Source organism: Trematomus bernacchii, unplaced genomic scaffold, assembly GCF_902827165.1.
Source record: "Trematomus bernacchii unplaced genomic scaffold, fTreBer1.1, whole genome shotgun sequence".
Taxonomy (NCBI): domain Eukaryota; kingdom Metazoa; phylum Chordata; class Actinopteri; order Perciformes; family Nototheniidae; genus Trematomus; species Trematomus bernacchii.
The window spans coordinates 240,876-253,117 of record NW_022987528.1 but is presented as its reverse complement, the minus strand read 5'-3'; the positions used below and the strand labels follow the sequence as shown (position 1 = coordinate 253,117).

General features: G+C 39.3%; 1 protein-coding gene across 1 annotated transcript in view; it reads left to right on the top strand.

The window, feature by feature from the left end:
* The window catches only part of igf2r (insulin-like growth factor 2 receptor), a 75,150-nt gene that overhangs the window by 50,225 nt on the left and 12,683 nt on the right, over positions 1–12,242 (top strand). Inside the window, exons 35-42 of the mRNA XM_034121145.1 lie at positions 1,554–1,662; positions 4,506–4,587; positions 5,279–5,412; positions 6,481–6,630; positions 7,188–7,352; positions 8,337–8,547; positions 10,223–10,375; positions 11,758–11,992. Of these exons, the coding sequence (XP_033977036.1) occupies positions 1,554–1,662; positions 4,506–4,587; positions 5,279–5,412; positions 6,481–6,630; positions 7,188–7,352; positions 8,337–8,547; positions 10,223–10,375; positions 11,758–11,992 (1,239 nt within the window). The remainder of the gene's footprint in view (positions 1–1,553; positions 1,663–4,505; positions 4,588–5,278; positions 5,413–6,480; positions 6,631–7,187; positions 7,353–8,336; positions 8,548–10,222; positions 10,376–11,757; positions 11,993–12,242) is intronic.

The window sequence follows — 12,242 nt, the reverse complement described above, 5'->3', positions numbered from 1 at the left end:
TCAAGCTTTCCCCTTATTTTATTTGCTATTTATCTTTTCATTTTATTTTCTCCTTCAACTGCCTGTGTGTATGAAAAGCTCTGCACAATATAAGAAGTACACTCGCAGAGCATAGACTTTCACCAAGGCCGTGTCCATAAGTGAACAAAATAATGTGTAAATACGCCCCCGTGATTCTGATCCGCTCCACAAATCAGTTATCTTGCTGACAATAATAACAAAAGCAGTCGGAGAATACAACCTCATTGACGGAGGAGTATCTCTGAGACGATGGTACTTTGTGTGTTAACCAAGTCATTATTTTAACATTCACTGTGCCAGTGTTCTCCCTTGGCTGATGTTAAATTGGCCGATGTTAAATTGGCCTTTAAAAACAACTGCCAAAACACATGTACATTTAGAACAGGACAGAATAACTGAAAAATATTTTTTTAAATGCCCTTAATCTTGTAATTCAGTCACAGCTTTTGTTGCCATTTAGTTAAAGGGGACCTATCATGCAAAATGCACTTTTTTATGTCTGTTATACATAAATATGTGTCCCCCGTGTGTCGGGGAACTCACGCAGCGTCAGAAAATAAAACCCTCTCTCTTTTCATCTGTACCCAAATCTTTTAAAAACGGGGCTACAACGAGCGGATACAGATTTGCTGCAGATATGACGTAATTTCGGATGGTGGACCCACAGAGAGTTGCTATCAGAAACAATGCCTGACGTGTTTTGGACGTAATCTCGTCTTTGTTTACATTAGCAAGCCTCGCTAACACTCAGAGCTAACCTGTACTGGAGAGCACATGTGTTTAAAAAGCAGGAAATAAAAAAAGGAACTCACCTTGTGATAAACCTGCAAGAGAAAAAGCATTTGAGCTCCAGACTGTTTCAGAAATAATCCTTGATGTGGTTTAGAACAGGATGGCGTTTTATCACAGCAGAGTTTTTATTTTTTAATTTATTTGACAGGGACAGTGCACATTGATTGACATTTCTGTAAATGCCAACAGGCTATTTTTCATTTAACTTTATCTCCGGTAGAATTCTGATCAGGCATTAGCTCCGCCTCCTCCTAGCTCTTGTATCCTCTCTTGCACTTTATATGTCGTAGCTGCTATATTGTATTACCATGTGGTAAATACTTGTGTATGCTGCTCTTGCTCTTTTGCACCTTTTGCATATCATGCATTTTGTTTTTGCTATGTTTGTAAAATGTAATCTTCTTAAATGTTTTATGTGATGGAAAATAGCTCAAAGCAAAATCTGGCACTGTTACGCTTGACACATTTGACTGTTTTAAGTGTTCATTACTGTGCATTGTCCCTGCCAAATAAACGATTAAATAAATAAAATAAAATAACCTGAAATAAAGTGGGAACAGTCAGCCATAAATCTTTCATTAACACTTTAATTCAAACATTTTCTTTTCCAGGGTAAAGAAATACTTGGACGCTTTAAAATGAACGATGATCTTTTTGTAAAACACCAGGAATGTTTTTGCCATGTCAAAACTGAAATATCTCGATATTTTCTGAATATTTTTTCCATTTTGTTTTTACAGACCACCCAACATGGTCTCGTCCCCTCCGGAGCCGGTTCTCATTCACACCAACGACGAGACTTGCACACACTTCTTCTCTTTCCACACACCCCTGGTCTGCGAACAGCCAGTAAGTTTGCTTTGTGTATTTGTCTGTGCAAAGAATCAGAAATATTTTATTTGTCTCAAGGTGGGGGAACATTTAGAGTGATACAGCAAAAGACACCACACCACGATAAAACAAAAAAAGTACACTTAACAGATTAAATAGAAAGGCAAGCACACATTTTAAGAGGGCCACTCCCCCCTGCCTGAAACGCCTCAATTGGCCTCCTTTGTTTACTTCCATGTCATCTTAACATCACTTTGTAACACTCGCACTTCTATTGGCTAGCGCTTCAACACATTGTACGTGATAGGGTTAGTGGTGGTCTAATGGATAGTGAGGTGGGCTGAAGATCGGAAGGTTGTGAGTTCAAATCCCGCCAGGAACACCACCACTAGTGTGCCCTTGAGTAAGGCACTTAGCCCTTAGTTACTCCAGGGAGAATGTCCCTGTAAGTCGCTTTGGATAAAAGCGTCAGCTAAATGAAATGTAATGTAATGTAATGATAGGCCAAGGAGCGGGACATCTCTGAGTGTTAGACCAATCACAACAGAACCAGCCAGCTAACCAATCAGAGCAGACTGGGCTCTGGTTTCAGACAGAGGGTGAAAAGAGGTGCTGCAGCACAGGCAGTATGAGAAAAATAAAGAGCTTTTTGAACATTAAAGCATGGAGACATGTCCCAGGAGAGACACTACATACTGATATACACCTGAACATCAGCAGGAGAGGACTCTTTAAAGTAGAGACACTACATACTGATATACACCTGAACATCAGCAGGAGAGGACTCTTTAAAGTAGAGACACTACATACTGATATACAGTACACCCTGAACATCAGCAGGAGAGGACTCTTTCAAGTAGAGGGACTACATACTGATATACACCTGAACATCAGCAGGAGAGGACTCTTTAAAGTAGAGACACTACATACTGATATACACCTGAACATCAGCAGGAGAGGACTCTTTAAAGTAGAGACACTACATACTGATATACACCTGAACATCAGCAGGAGAGGACTCTTTAAAGTAGAGACACTACATACTGATATACACCTGGACATCAGCAGGAGAGGACTCTTTAAAGTAGAGACACTACATACTGATATACACCTGAACATCAGCAGGAGAGGACTCTTTAAAGTAGAGACACTACATACTGATATACACCTGAACATCAGCAGGAGAGGACTCTTTAAAGTAGAGACACTACATACTGATATACACCTGAACATCAGCAGGAGAGGACTCTTTAAAGTAGAGACACTACATACTGATATACACCTGGACATCAGCAGGAGAGGACTCTTTAAAGTAGAGACACTACATACTGATATACACCTGAACATCAGCAGGAGAGGACTCTTTAAAGTAGAGACACTACATACTGATATACACCTGAACATCAGCAGGAGAGGACTCTTTAAAGTAGAGACACTACATACTGATATACACCTGAACATCAGCAGGAGAGGACTCTTTAAAGTAGAGACACTACATACTGATATACACCTGAACATCAGCAGGAGAGGACTCTTTAAAGTAGAGACACTACATACTGATATACACCTGAACATCAGCAGGAGAGGACTCTTTAAAGTAGAGACACTACATACTGATATACACCTGAACATCAGCAGGAGAGGACTCTTTAAAGTAGAGACACTACATACTGATATACACCTGAACATCAGCAGGAGAGGACTCTTTAAAGTAGAGACACTACATGCTGATATACACCTGAACATCAGCAGGAGAGGACTCTTTAAAGTAGAGACACTACATGCTGATATACACCTGAACATCAGCAGGAGAGGACTCTTTAAAGTAGAGACACTACATACTGATATACACCTGAACATCAGCAGGAGAGGACTCTTTAAAGTAGAGACACTACATACTGATATACACCTGAACATCAGCAGGAGAGGACTCTTTAAAGTAGAGACACTACATACTGATATACACCTGAACATCAGCAGGAGAGGACTCTTTAAAGTAGAGACACTACATACTGATATACACCTGAACATCAGCAGGAGAGGACTCTTTAAAGTAGAGACACTACATGCTGATATACACCTGAACATCAGCAGGAGAGGACTCTTTAAAGTAGAGACACTACATGCTGATATACACCTGAACATCAGCAGGAGAGGACTCTTTAAAGTAGAGACACTACATACTGATATACACCTGAACATCAGCAGGAGAGGACTCTTTAAAGTAGAGACACTACATACTGATATACACCTGAACATCAGCAGGAGAGGACTCTTTAAAGTAGAGACACTACATACTGATATACACCTGAACATCAGCAGGAGAGGACTCTTTAAAGTAGAGACACTACATACTGATATACACCTGAACATCAGCAGGAGAGGACTCTTTAAAGTAGAGAAACTAAATCGTTTTTTTCATAAGTAATCCAATTCTGGTAATCATTTATATTCAACATAGAAAGTCCTTTCATCGGTAAATAAAATAAAATGTATGTGAAGTCATGACATCAAACCCAACAGAATGATAATTACAAGATACTGTAAAGAAGTTCATCCTTTTATATTTATTAAATTGGATAATTCACCGGGCAAATTGAATTTCTGTTGAGTGTACAGTGTGTGCAGGTGGACTATAATCAGCTTCTCAAGGATAATCAAAGGAATGCAGCGTTCAATTATGTGGCGCTGTCGAAGGCGTGGGATTGTTCAAGAAGAGAAAAATAGTCAAAGAAAACTTCCTGCTGCCATTGTGTGGAATACAAATTGTTACAAACTGTTTAAGTCTGGCTGTGTGAGGCAAACAAGCTTTTACTGTTCTCTTCAAGAATGTAGCACTGACAAATATTTTCATCTTCCAGGTAAAGTGTTCAGTCCAGAACGGCTCCGCTCTTATCGACCTGACTCCTCTAATTCATGTCAGCGGATACTACACAGCAACAGGTCGGTGGGCCAAGGTTTTCATCACTGTGAGAAAACAACAACTATGTGAAGATATATATAATGGAGAAAATGGCTCCCTGTGCAGAGAAATAAGTCACACTCCGTTTGTCTGTTCAGTTCAGCAACTTTCTCTCGCCTTTTTGTTCATGTAAATGCATGCGAGTCGCTCTCCTCTGAGACTGTTGACCTTCGCTGCTTCTATACAGAGACGTGGAGAGCGACCTCTCGGAGCATTGTTAAAGCTGAGTGCTGTTGGAAGCTTCCAGATTTTCCTCCGTCGAAGAAAACACAGTCTTTACAGGAAATATAATATAGCAACAAGGGTTTGCTAGCGGTGTCAAAGACATTCAATTGAAAGCATCATCACACTCGTCTACCTTAAGCAAACTGTACTGTGTTTGCAGAATCGATAGCAAGCGAATTGTTACGTTGCATTGATTTAAGTTGCTCAGCAGATTGATGAAAAAGCTCCTTAGGAAAGCGAATATGTCCTACAGTAAATTGGTCTGCATTTACGACCCCCAAATCCATGTCTTTGGATCTGAGACTCCTATGCGCTGATCTTTAACCTTTAAACCCTTTTTATATATATTTTAAAATCTCTTGTCTTGTGATTCTTCCACGCTGTCTTTAAATAAGGGAGTTGACTTCCTGTTTCCATGTTCCCTCTCTCCCAATTCTGTCCTTTCAGATGACACCGTGGGCCAAGACGACGGATCTCCAGACTTCTACATCAACATCTGTCAGCCTCTGAACCCGATCCCCGGGGTCACCTGCCCCCCCGGAGCTGCCGTCTGCTCAGATCCTGATAATGGACCCCCTGTGGTGAGACACTGACAAACACAACTATACTGTACCCTTACATAATCAGAGAGCTGGTTTCTTTAAAAAAACTCAAAGCGACTCTAAATGACCTTGAAGCAGCCGCTGTGTCTGTAAATGCTTTGGCTAAACTTAGTGTATGACTGTGTTGTGATTGTGTGTCTGTAACTATGCTGTTACCATTCTTGGGCCAGGGTTCTCTTGAAAAATAGATGTTTAAACTCAATGAGACCTATCTTGGTTAAATAAAGGTAAAAAAAATAATTAAAAAAAATACCAACAAGGCGCACAATTAGACTCTTTACGCTATTTAAATATGATATGGAGGGTTTAAAAGTTCTGGCTGTTCTTTCTTAATTTTATTCTTTTATCTAGCATACAGTTTGGGTAGATTGTTTTACTTAAGGGGCTACAAGAAACCTCAACAAATATTTGACTCTAATTCAACTTCAGGTATTTCTAGATTTCACTTTTTTTTCCACATAAGTGTTTATTTTTCGGGGTCACATGACGCACTTAGAGGTGCTGTTAAAAAAAACCTCAATAAGATAAGATCAGATAGAACTTTATTGATTAATTAGAAACATAATGGAAACTAGGGCTGCTCAATTAATCGTATTTTAATCGCAATTACGATTATGGCTTGCAACGAAACGATTATTTTTATTATTATTATTATTACTTTTCTTTTTTTCTATACATTTTTTTTTTTGGTTTTTCAGTTGAATTATACTTAAAGTTCAGGGTAATCAACTGTTAAAAACATACTGTTCAAATTATTTTTCTCCAATAAATTGATGTTTTCAAAGTAAATGGATAATCATTTTTAATAATCGTGATATCAATTATAGACCCAAATAATCGAGATTATGATTTTTGCCATAATCGAGCAGCCCTAATGGAAACACAACTAGAGTTACAAAAAGTGTGTCTTTTCGTTTCCCTCTTTTTCGACCCTTCTTGTCCTCTCTCTCAATGTGTGTTGTGTTTTCTTTCCTGTCTCTTTCACTAACATTTCCTTTTTCCTCTTCTCTCGTTAACGCTCTCTTTCTGTCTTTCTGTCTCCTGAAGGACATCGGGCGGACGACCAGCGGTCCTGAGATCAACAGCGCTTCAGGAGAAGTGTCCATCACGTACAGCAGCTCCACGCCGTGTGCAGCTGATCCTGCTCAGAACTACACCTCCACCATCATCTTCACCTGCCAGAGAGGCCTGGAGCTGGTCAGTCTGACACTGGGGAGACAGGAAGAAAGGGGGGGGGGGTGGTGAGAGGAGGGAGATTATTTTAATTATTTGGCATTTGGAGAAAAACATTTGAGTTAAAGGTCACCTATTATGCAAAATCCACTTTTTATACGATTTTTTTAAAACAATTTTAATGCATTTCTTAACTTACATACCTATCCTTTTATATCTTTATCCAGGGCTCTCCAAAAAAATGTTGTGTTAAACTTTCAGAAACACTTTGATTAAATTATTCTCAAGTCGTTCATTTTTTACATTTTGACATTATTTTTGAAATACGACTTAATTCTAAAAATGTAGACTTATCTCATTATTCCAGTTTTTTAATTTAAAACATTTTGATTTTAATCTCAATATTTTGGCTTTATTATCAACGTTTCCATTCGTTATCAAAATGTTGTATTTATAATCCTTTTAACAGAAGATGATATTACCTACACATGCACAGGTCTTTTTACTTCTCTGACGATGTTTTTTAAACAATTTCAATGCATTTCTTAACTTCCATACCTATCCTCTCACATCTCATCCAGGGCTCTCCTCGGATGCTGAGGCTGCAGCAGTGTGTGTATCTGTTCGAGTGGGCGACCCCTCTGGTGTGTTCGGACGCCATACACACCGACACCAGCGGCTGCCAGCTCACTGACTCCCAGCTGCAGTTCACCTTCGACCTCTCCATCCTCTCTGGCCAAGTCCAGGTGAGCCTCATCGAAAATATATCTGACTTGAGCTGTACATGAATATATTCTTTATCTTAGATTATTAGAGAGTTCAGAGTTTTCTCTTTCAATTGTATGAGTTTATAATCTCTGAGTATATTTGAATTATTTTCACTAAAATCGTCAGTTTTTACATTTGTAATCCCAAACAATTATGAAAATTCTGAGTTTACATTTTGTATTTGTACATTACTCCCCTCCCCCATTTATTTACTTTAAATTGCCCTTATAAGCCTTCAGTTCATACTTTTATTGTAGATAACATATTTTCTATCCGTGAAGCAGGGTTTCCGTTAGCCGGTAATTACCGTTTTTTAGCTGGTAACATTTATTAAAAACCGGTAAATTCAAAACCTGCCAGTCAAAATGTCCGGTAATAATTAGGGATGCTCCGATCGATCGGCCGCCGGTCATTATCGGCCGATATTCACTCTTAATAGTTTGATCGGTGCTCTCTATAAAGGCCGATCAGGAGAGCTGGATCTGATCGATATGGACATAAACGCGAGTGAAGTATAACCGGACGCGCGAGAGAGAGAGATCAGATCAGCTGCTGAGTCTGACGGAGACACGCAGCTCTGCGCATCATTTTTTGAAAAATGAATCTGAACTTTTCGATCTGATACGATTATAAACTGAAGCAATATAAAAATGAGCCCCATTAACTGAGTTTTAAACATCAGCATATCCGGTCATAGTCCGGTAATTACCTGCTAACGGAAACTCTGCTACACAATTCTTATTATTATTATTGAAACATGACCGGTAAGTTTCAAATTTGTCCGGTAAATTACATTATTTCCGGACATTTGACCGGCAAGAAAGAATCCTAGCGGAAACCCTGCCGTGAAGGTCAAGTCAGACAAAATGAACTCCAGTTATTCATGTGTGTTCCCTCATATTGCCTTTAGGTGTACCTCTATAGATATGATAAGGTAGTAAAGTGAATTCTCTGTATGTCAGGTACCTGTGAACTCCAGCATTTACCACATCAACGTCTGCGGCTCAGTGACCGAGCCGGCCTGTAAGCAGAGTGCCGTCTGCAGGGTGTCTGGTTCTGGTTCAGATCAGTCCGCCTCGTCTTTTGGGATCAGCAAGGCCATGACCATGGACTTCAAACACGATGAGGAGGCTGTGCTGATGCAGTACGGAGGGGGGGATCCATGCCCACCAGGTACGTCTGCTTTACTTAACCTGTTATGCAACATCTTGCAAGAAACAGCGTCTGAGGGCTTCTTAACATTTAATAAACTATGAATGTGTCATACCCACTTAACGGGAAGAAACTCAGCTATCAGACAACATGAACAATTTTTAGCTAAATGAAACACAAGGGTAATAACAAAGGCTCTGAATTAGCCCTGAGCGATAACATGCTAACACAGTTAGCACAGAACTCAAGGTAAAATACCCTTATTACTTATCAGATCTGCACAAACAAGATATACAATAAACACAAGCTGAGATTCCACAGATTCCAGACTTATAAGTATCACCACTGAGCGATCAGAACTCGCGACAGGGGAAGCAAAAACAGACATCACAACACGTAGCTTCACGGAGGAAACAGAGATATTCTTACTTTAGCTATTGTTTTCTGATCAAAAGTCGTGTTCAATGGCATCAAAACAATAAGAAACTGCTGAAGGTTAATCCATACGTTAATCCAATGTGTCTGTGTCACTTTGAAATGATTTCTGATAATCCATCTTCATATTTACTAGTTTGAGCCTAGGTTTCGGTTTTCAGAGGGTAACATAGCTTTCGACTGCGTGCGCGTCACACTCACTCCTCAATGGTAACGTGTGTGTGTATGTGGAACCTCCCCTTCGATTCTATTGGCTCTAACGGTTCAAAAGAGATGTCAATCATCAAAATCGATCAATGGGTTCCAGAGAAACGGCAAATACACCCACATCCACCCAAATACACCCAAATGACCCCAAAGGTGGGTTCTTTTTTCTAAACCTCTCTAAAAAGGTCAAATGTCACTTGTTTTGCATCAATCTTGATACAGGGTACTTCTTATATGTTATAGTTTGGATTCCTAAAGCTTTTAGTCTACTATCCCATCATTCAAGGGTAGTTTTCACTATAAGTAATGGTTTATTTTTGGACGGACACTATAATTTACATTTCTTTACTATGTTCAATCTGAATTTACTTTAAAATAAAACAATTCTATATTGATTCTGACTCTTCTACATCCAACTCACAGGTTTATCATTGCTTTGAGAAAAAAAGATTATGAATTTACCCCTTTTAGAAGTGAAGATATAGTCATTTGTTCTGGGAATGTCATTTTCGAGCCTGAGGCCTGAAAAACAGGCTTTGGTCTTAGCAGGTTAACCTCCTCACATATTTAAACCCTATTAAAAAAGATCTGTCTTCAATCCTTTTATCTTTCTTTAATAATATAAAGGTATAAATCTTATTCTGTATTTGTAAAAGCTTCAGTAATATTTCAGTCTGCTGAGATTTGTAGTTTAGTATAGATGTGATATTTTCTTTACAGTCTTTGTTAGCCACTTTGGAAGAAAATAGTCCATGCAACTTGTTTAAATATTGAAAATGTAATGCTGCCATTTAAAAAAAAAAAGCTTTTAAACGTCAAGTCCAAGCGTATTCAATGTGTGCACGGCAGCCACTCAGCTCAGGAACAGATCTAGAAAATCAAGTGCCATTGAAGAAAAAAGCATACCGTAAGGGTATAAATAGCTTTTAGCGAAGTTGCTGTTCAACCACAAAGTAAATGTGGAGCCTTTGAGCCAAATACACCATAATAATTAAATAACATCATCATTTTTTGAAAGCATTTGTATTTTAATTGTTTGTTTGTGTTCTTATAGTGACAGATGACGGCGACGTGTGTTTGTTCCCCTTCACCTTCATGAAGAATTTGTACACCGAGTGCACCAAAGATGGACGGTCTGACGGCAGGATGTGGTGCGCAACGACAGCCAACTACGACACGGACAAGAAGTGGGGGTTCTGCAACGCAGGTGACCACTCATTACTGTTACTTTTATTTATCTTATATTTGTTGACTAGTTTTTATGTAAGAAAAAACTCAGAAAACAGATTTAATCTTTAATTAAGCATTTTCCAAAACACATGGTGTGTCTTTATAAGAGCCATTTTAAATGGGCGTTGTTGATAGCTGATGAACATTGAGTAAGAAGACATGACATTTCACTGCAAGAAAGGGCTTAACCCACTAGTACTTCTTCCCATCTAGCAAGGGTAGCAACCTTTAATCCACTTATCCTTTTAATAATCCAACAAATTACTTACTTTTGAGGTTTAGGTCTTAAGATGTGATACAGTTAGTCAGAAGAGTTTAACAGAGCAGGTAGCACATTTGAAAATGTCAATAGTTGTTTTAACTTAAAGGGGACCTATCATGCAAAATGCACTTTTGTACGTCTTTTATACATGAATATGTGTCCCCGGTGTTCCAGGGAACTCACCAAGTGTCAGAAAACACAACCCTCTCTATTTTCCTCCATACCCAAATCTCTAAAAAAGGGGCTGCAACAGATCTGATAAAAACTGATCCAGATTTGAACACTGTCCTGACGACAGGACGGTGGCGCTACGGCTATTGGGCCAACTCCACCAATCAGGAGGAGACAGCCACGGCCATTGCCGTTCGAAAGCGCTGGAGACGCTGTAGTACATATGCCAGGCCTGTAGATGGTGCTGTTCTCACAGAATCTGCCCTTGCTAAAACAGATCTAAAAATTGTCAAATTGAGCAAAATGAGGCATGGCTAAAATGCATGATCTGTTTGGTATTTAAAAAAAAAAAGTATAAATATGCCTTATATAGGTATGGCCCTACAATATATTATTCAAATATAGCATGATAGGTCCACTTTAAAATGATAAGTTTCTCTGACTGTGTTAAACATCTGTGCACATTTATGATACTAAATAAGAAAACCTCTACCTTTTTCTCATTTGTTTAAACATTCTCAAAATGCTTTTTTGAGTTCCATTTTATTAAAATCCCCATTCCTTCTCTCCTTTCTGAGTGACATGCTGCCTGTTCTGTCTCTCCTGCAGTCTCTGCTAAACACCTGAGCTCTGCTAAGCGCCCCGATAAACATTCCTGTTCGTCATCTTGCAATAAACTAATTTATATAAATAGTTATCACCGCAATAAACCGTATTTAATTTGGTCTTAATTTACATTATTTAGTTTCATATTCTGTTCTTGTACACATCATATTCTATTGACTTTTTGCACTACTTTTTATTTTGTATTGTATTATATATGTTGCATTGTTGGAGGAGCTCGGATCAGAAGAATTTCATTGCCATTTCTACGCTGTAGCTTTGAGCATATGGCAATAAAACCTTTGAATCTTTGAATCCTGCAGCCTCTGGAAAGCGTCAGTCCTCCATCCTGTTCAGCTGCGATCAGTCGGAGGGCCACGGCTCTCCTCGGCTGCTCTCAGAGACGGCGGGATGTTCGGCCACCTTCCAGTGGCGCACCAGCGCTGTGTGTCCTCCCGTGAAGATGGAGTGTAAGCTGGTCAGTCAGCATCAAACCTTCGACCTGCGGACCCTCTCCTCCCTCACCGAGCCCTGGAGGTTCAGCCACCACGGAGACTCGTACGTCTGATCGCACAAGATTACATTAGTTTAGAGTGGTTCCCAACCTTTTGTGTCTCGTGTACCCCTTTAGCTGGTCGCCTAGTACCCCCCTCACTCATCTGTGATAATTCGCCTAAATTCTTTCTTCTTTTAAACCCTTTGTTATCGTGTTCAACCCAACTGCTCCTAAATGAAAATCACTTGTATCACTCACATAACTACCCAGAAGTCTTTTAACTTGTTTTAGCACCTACTGTATTTACAATGT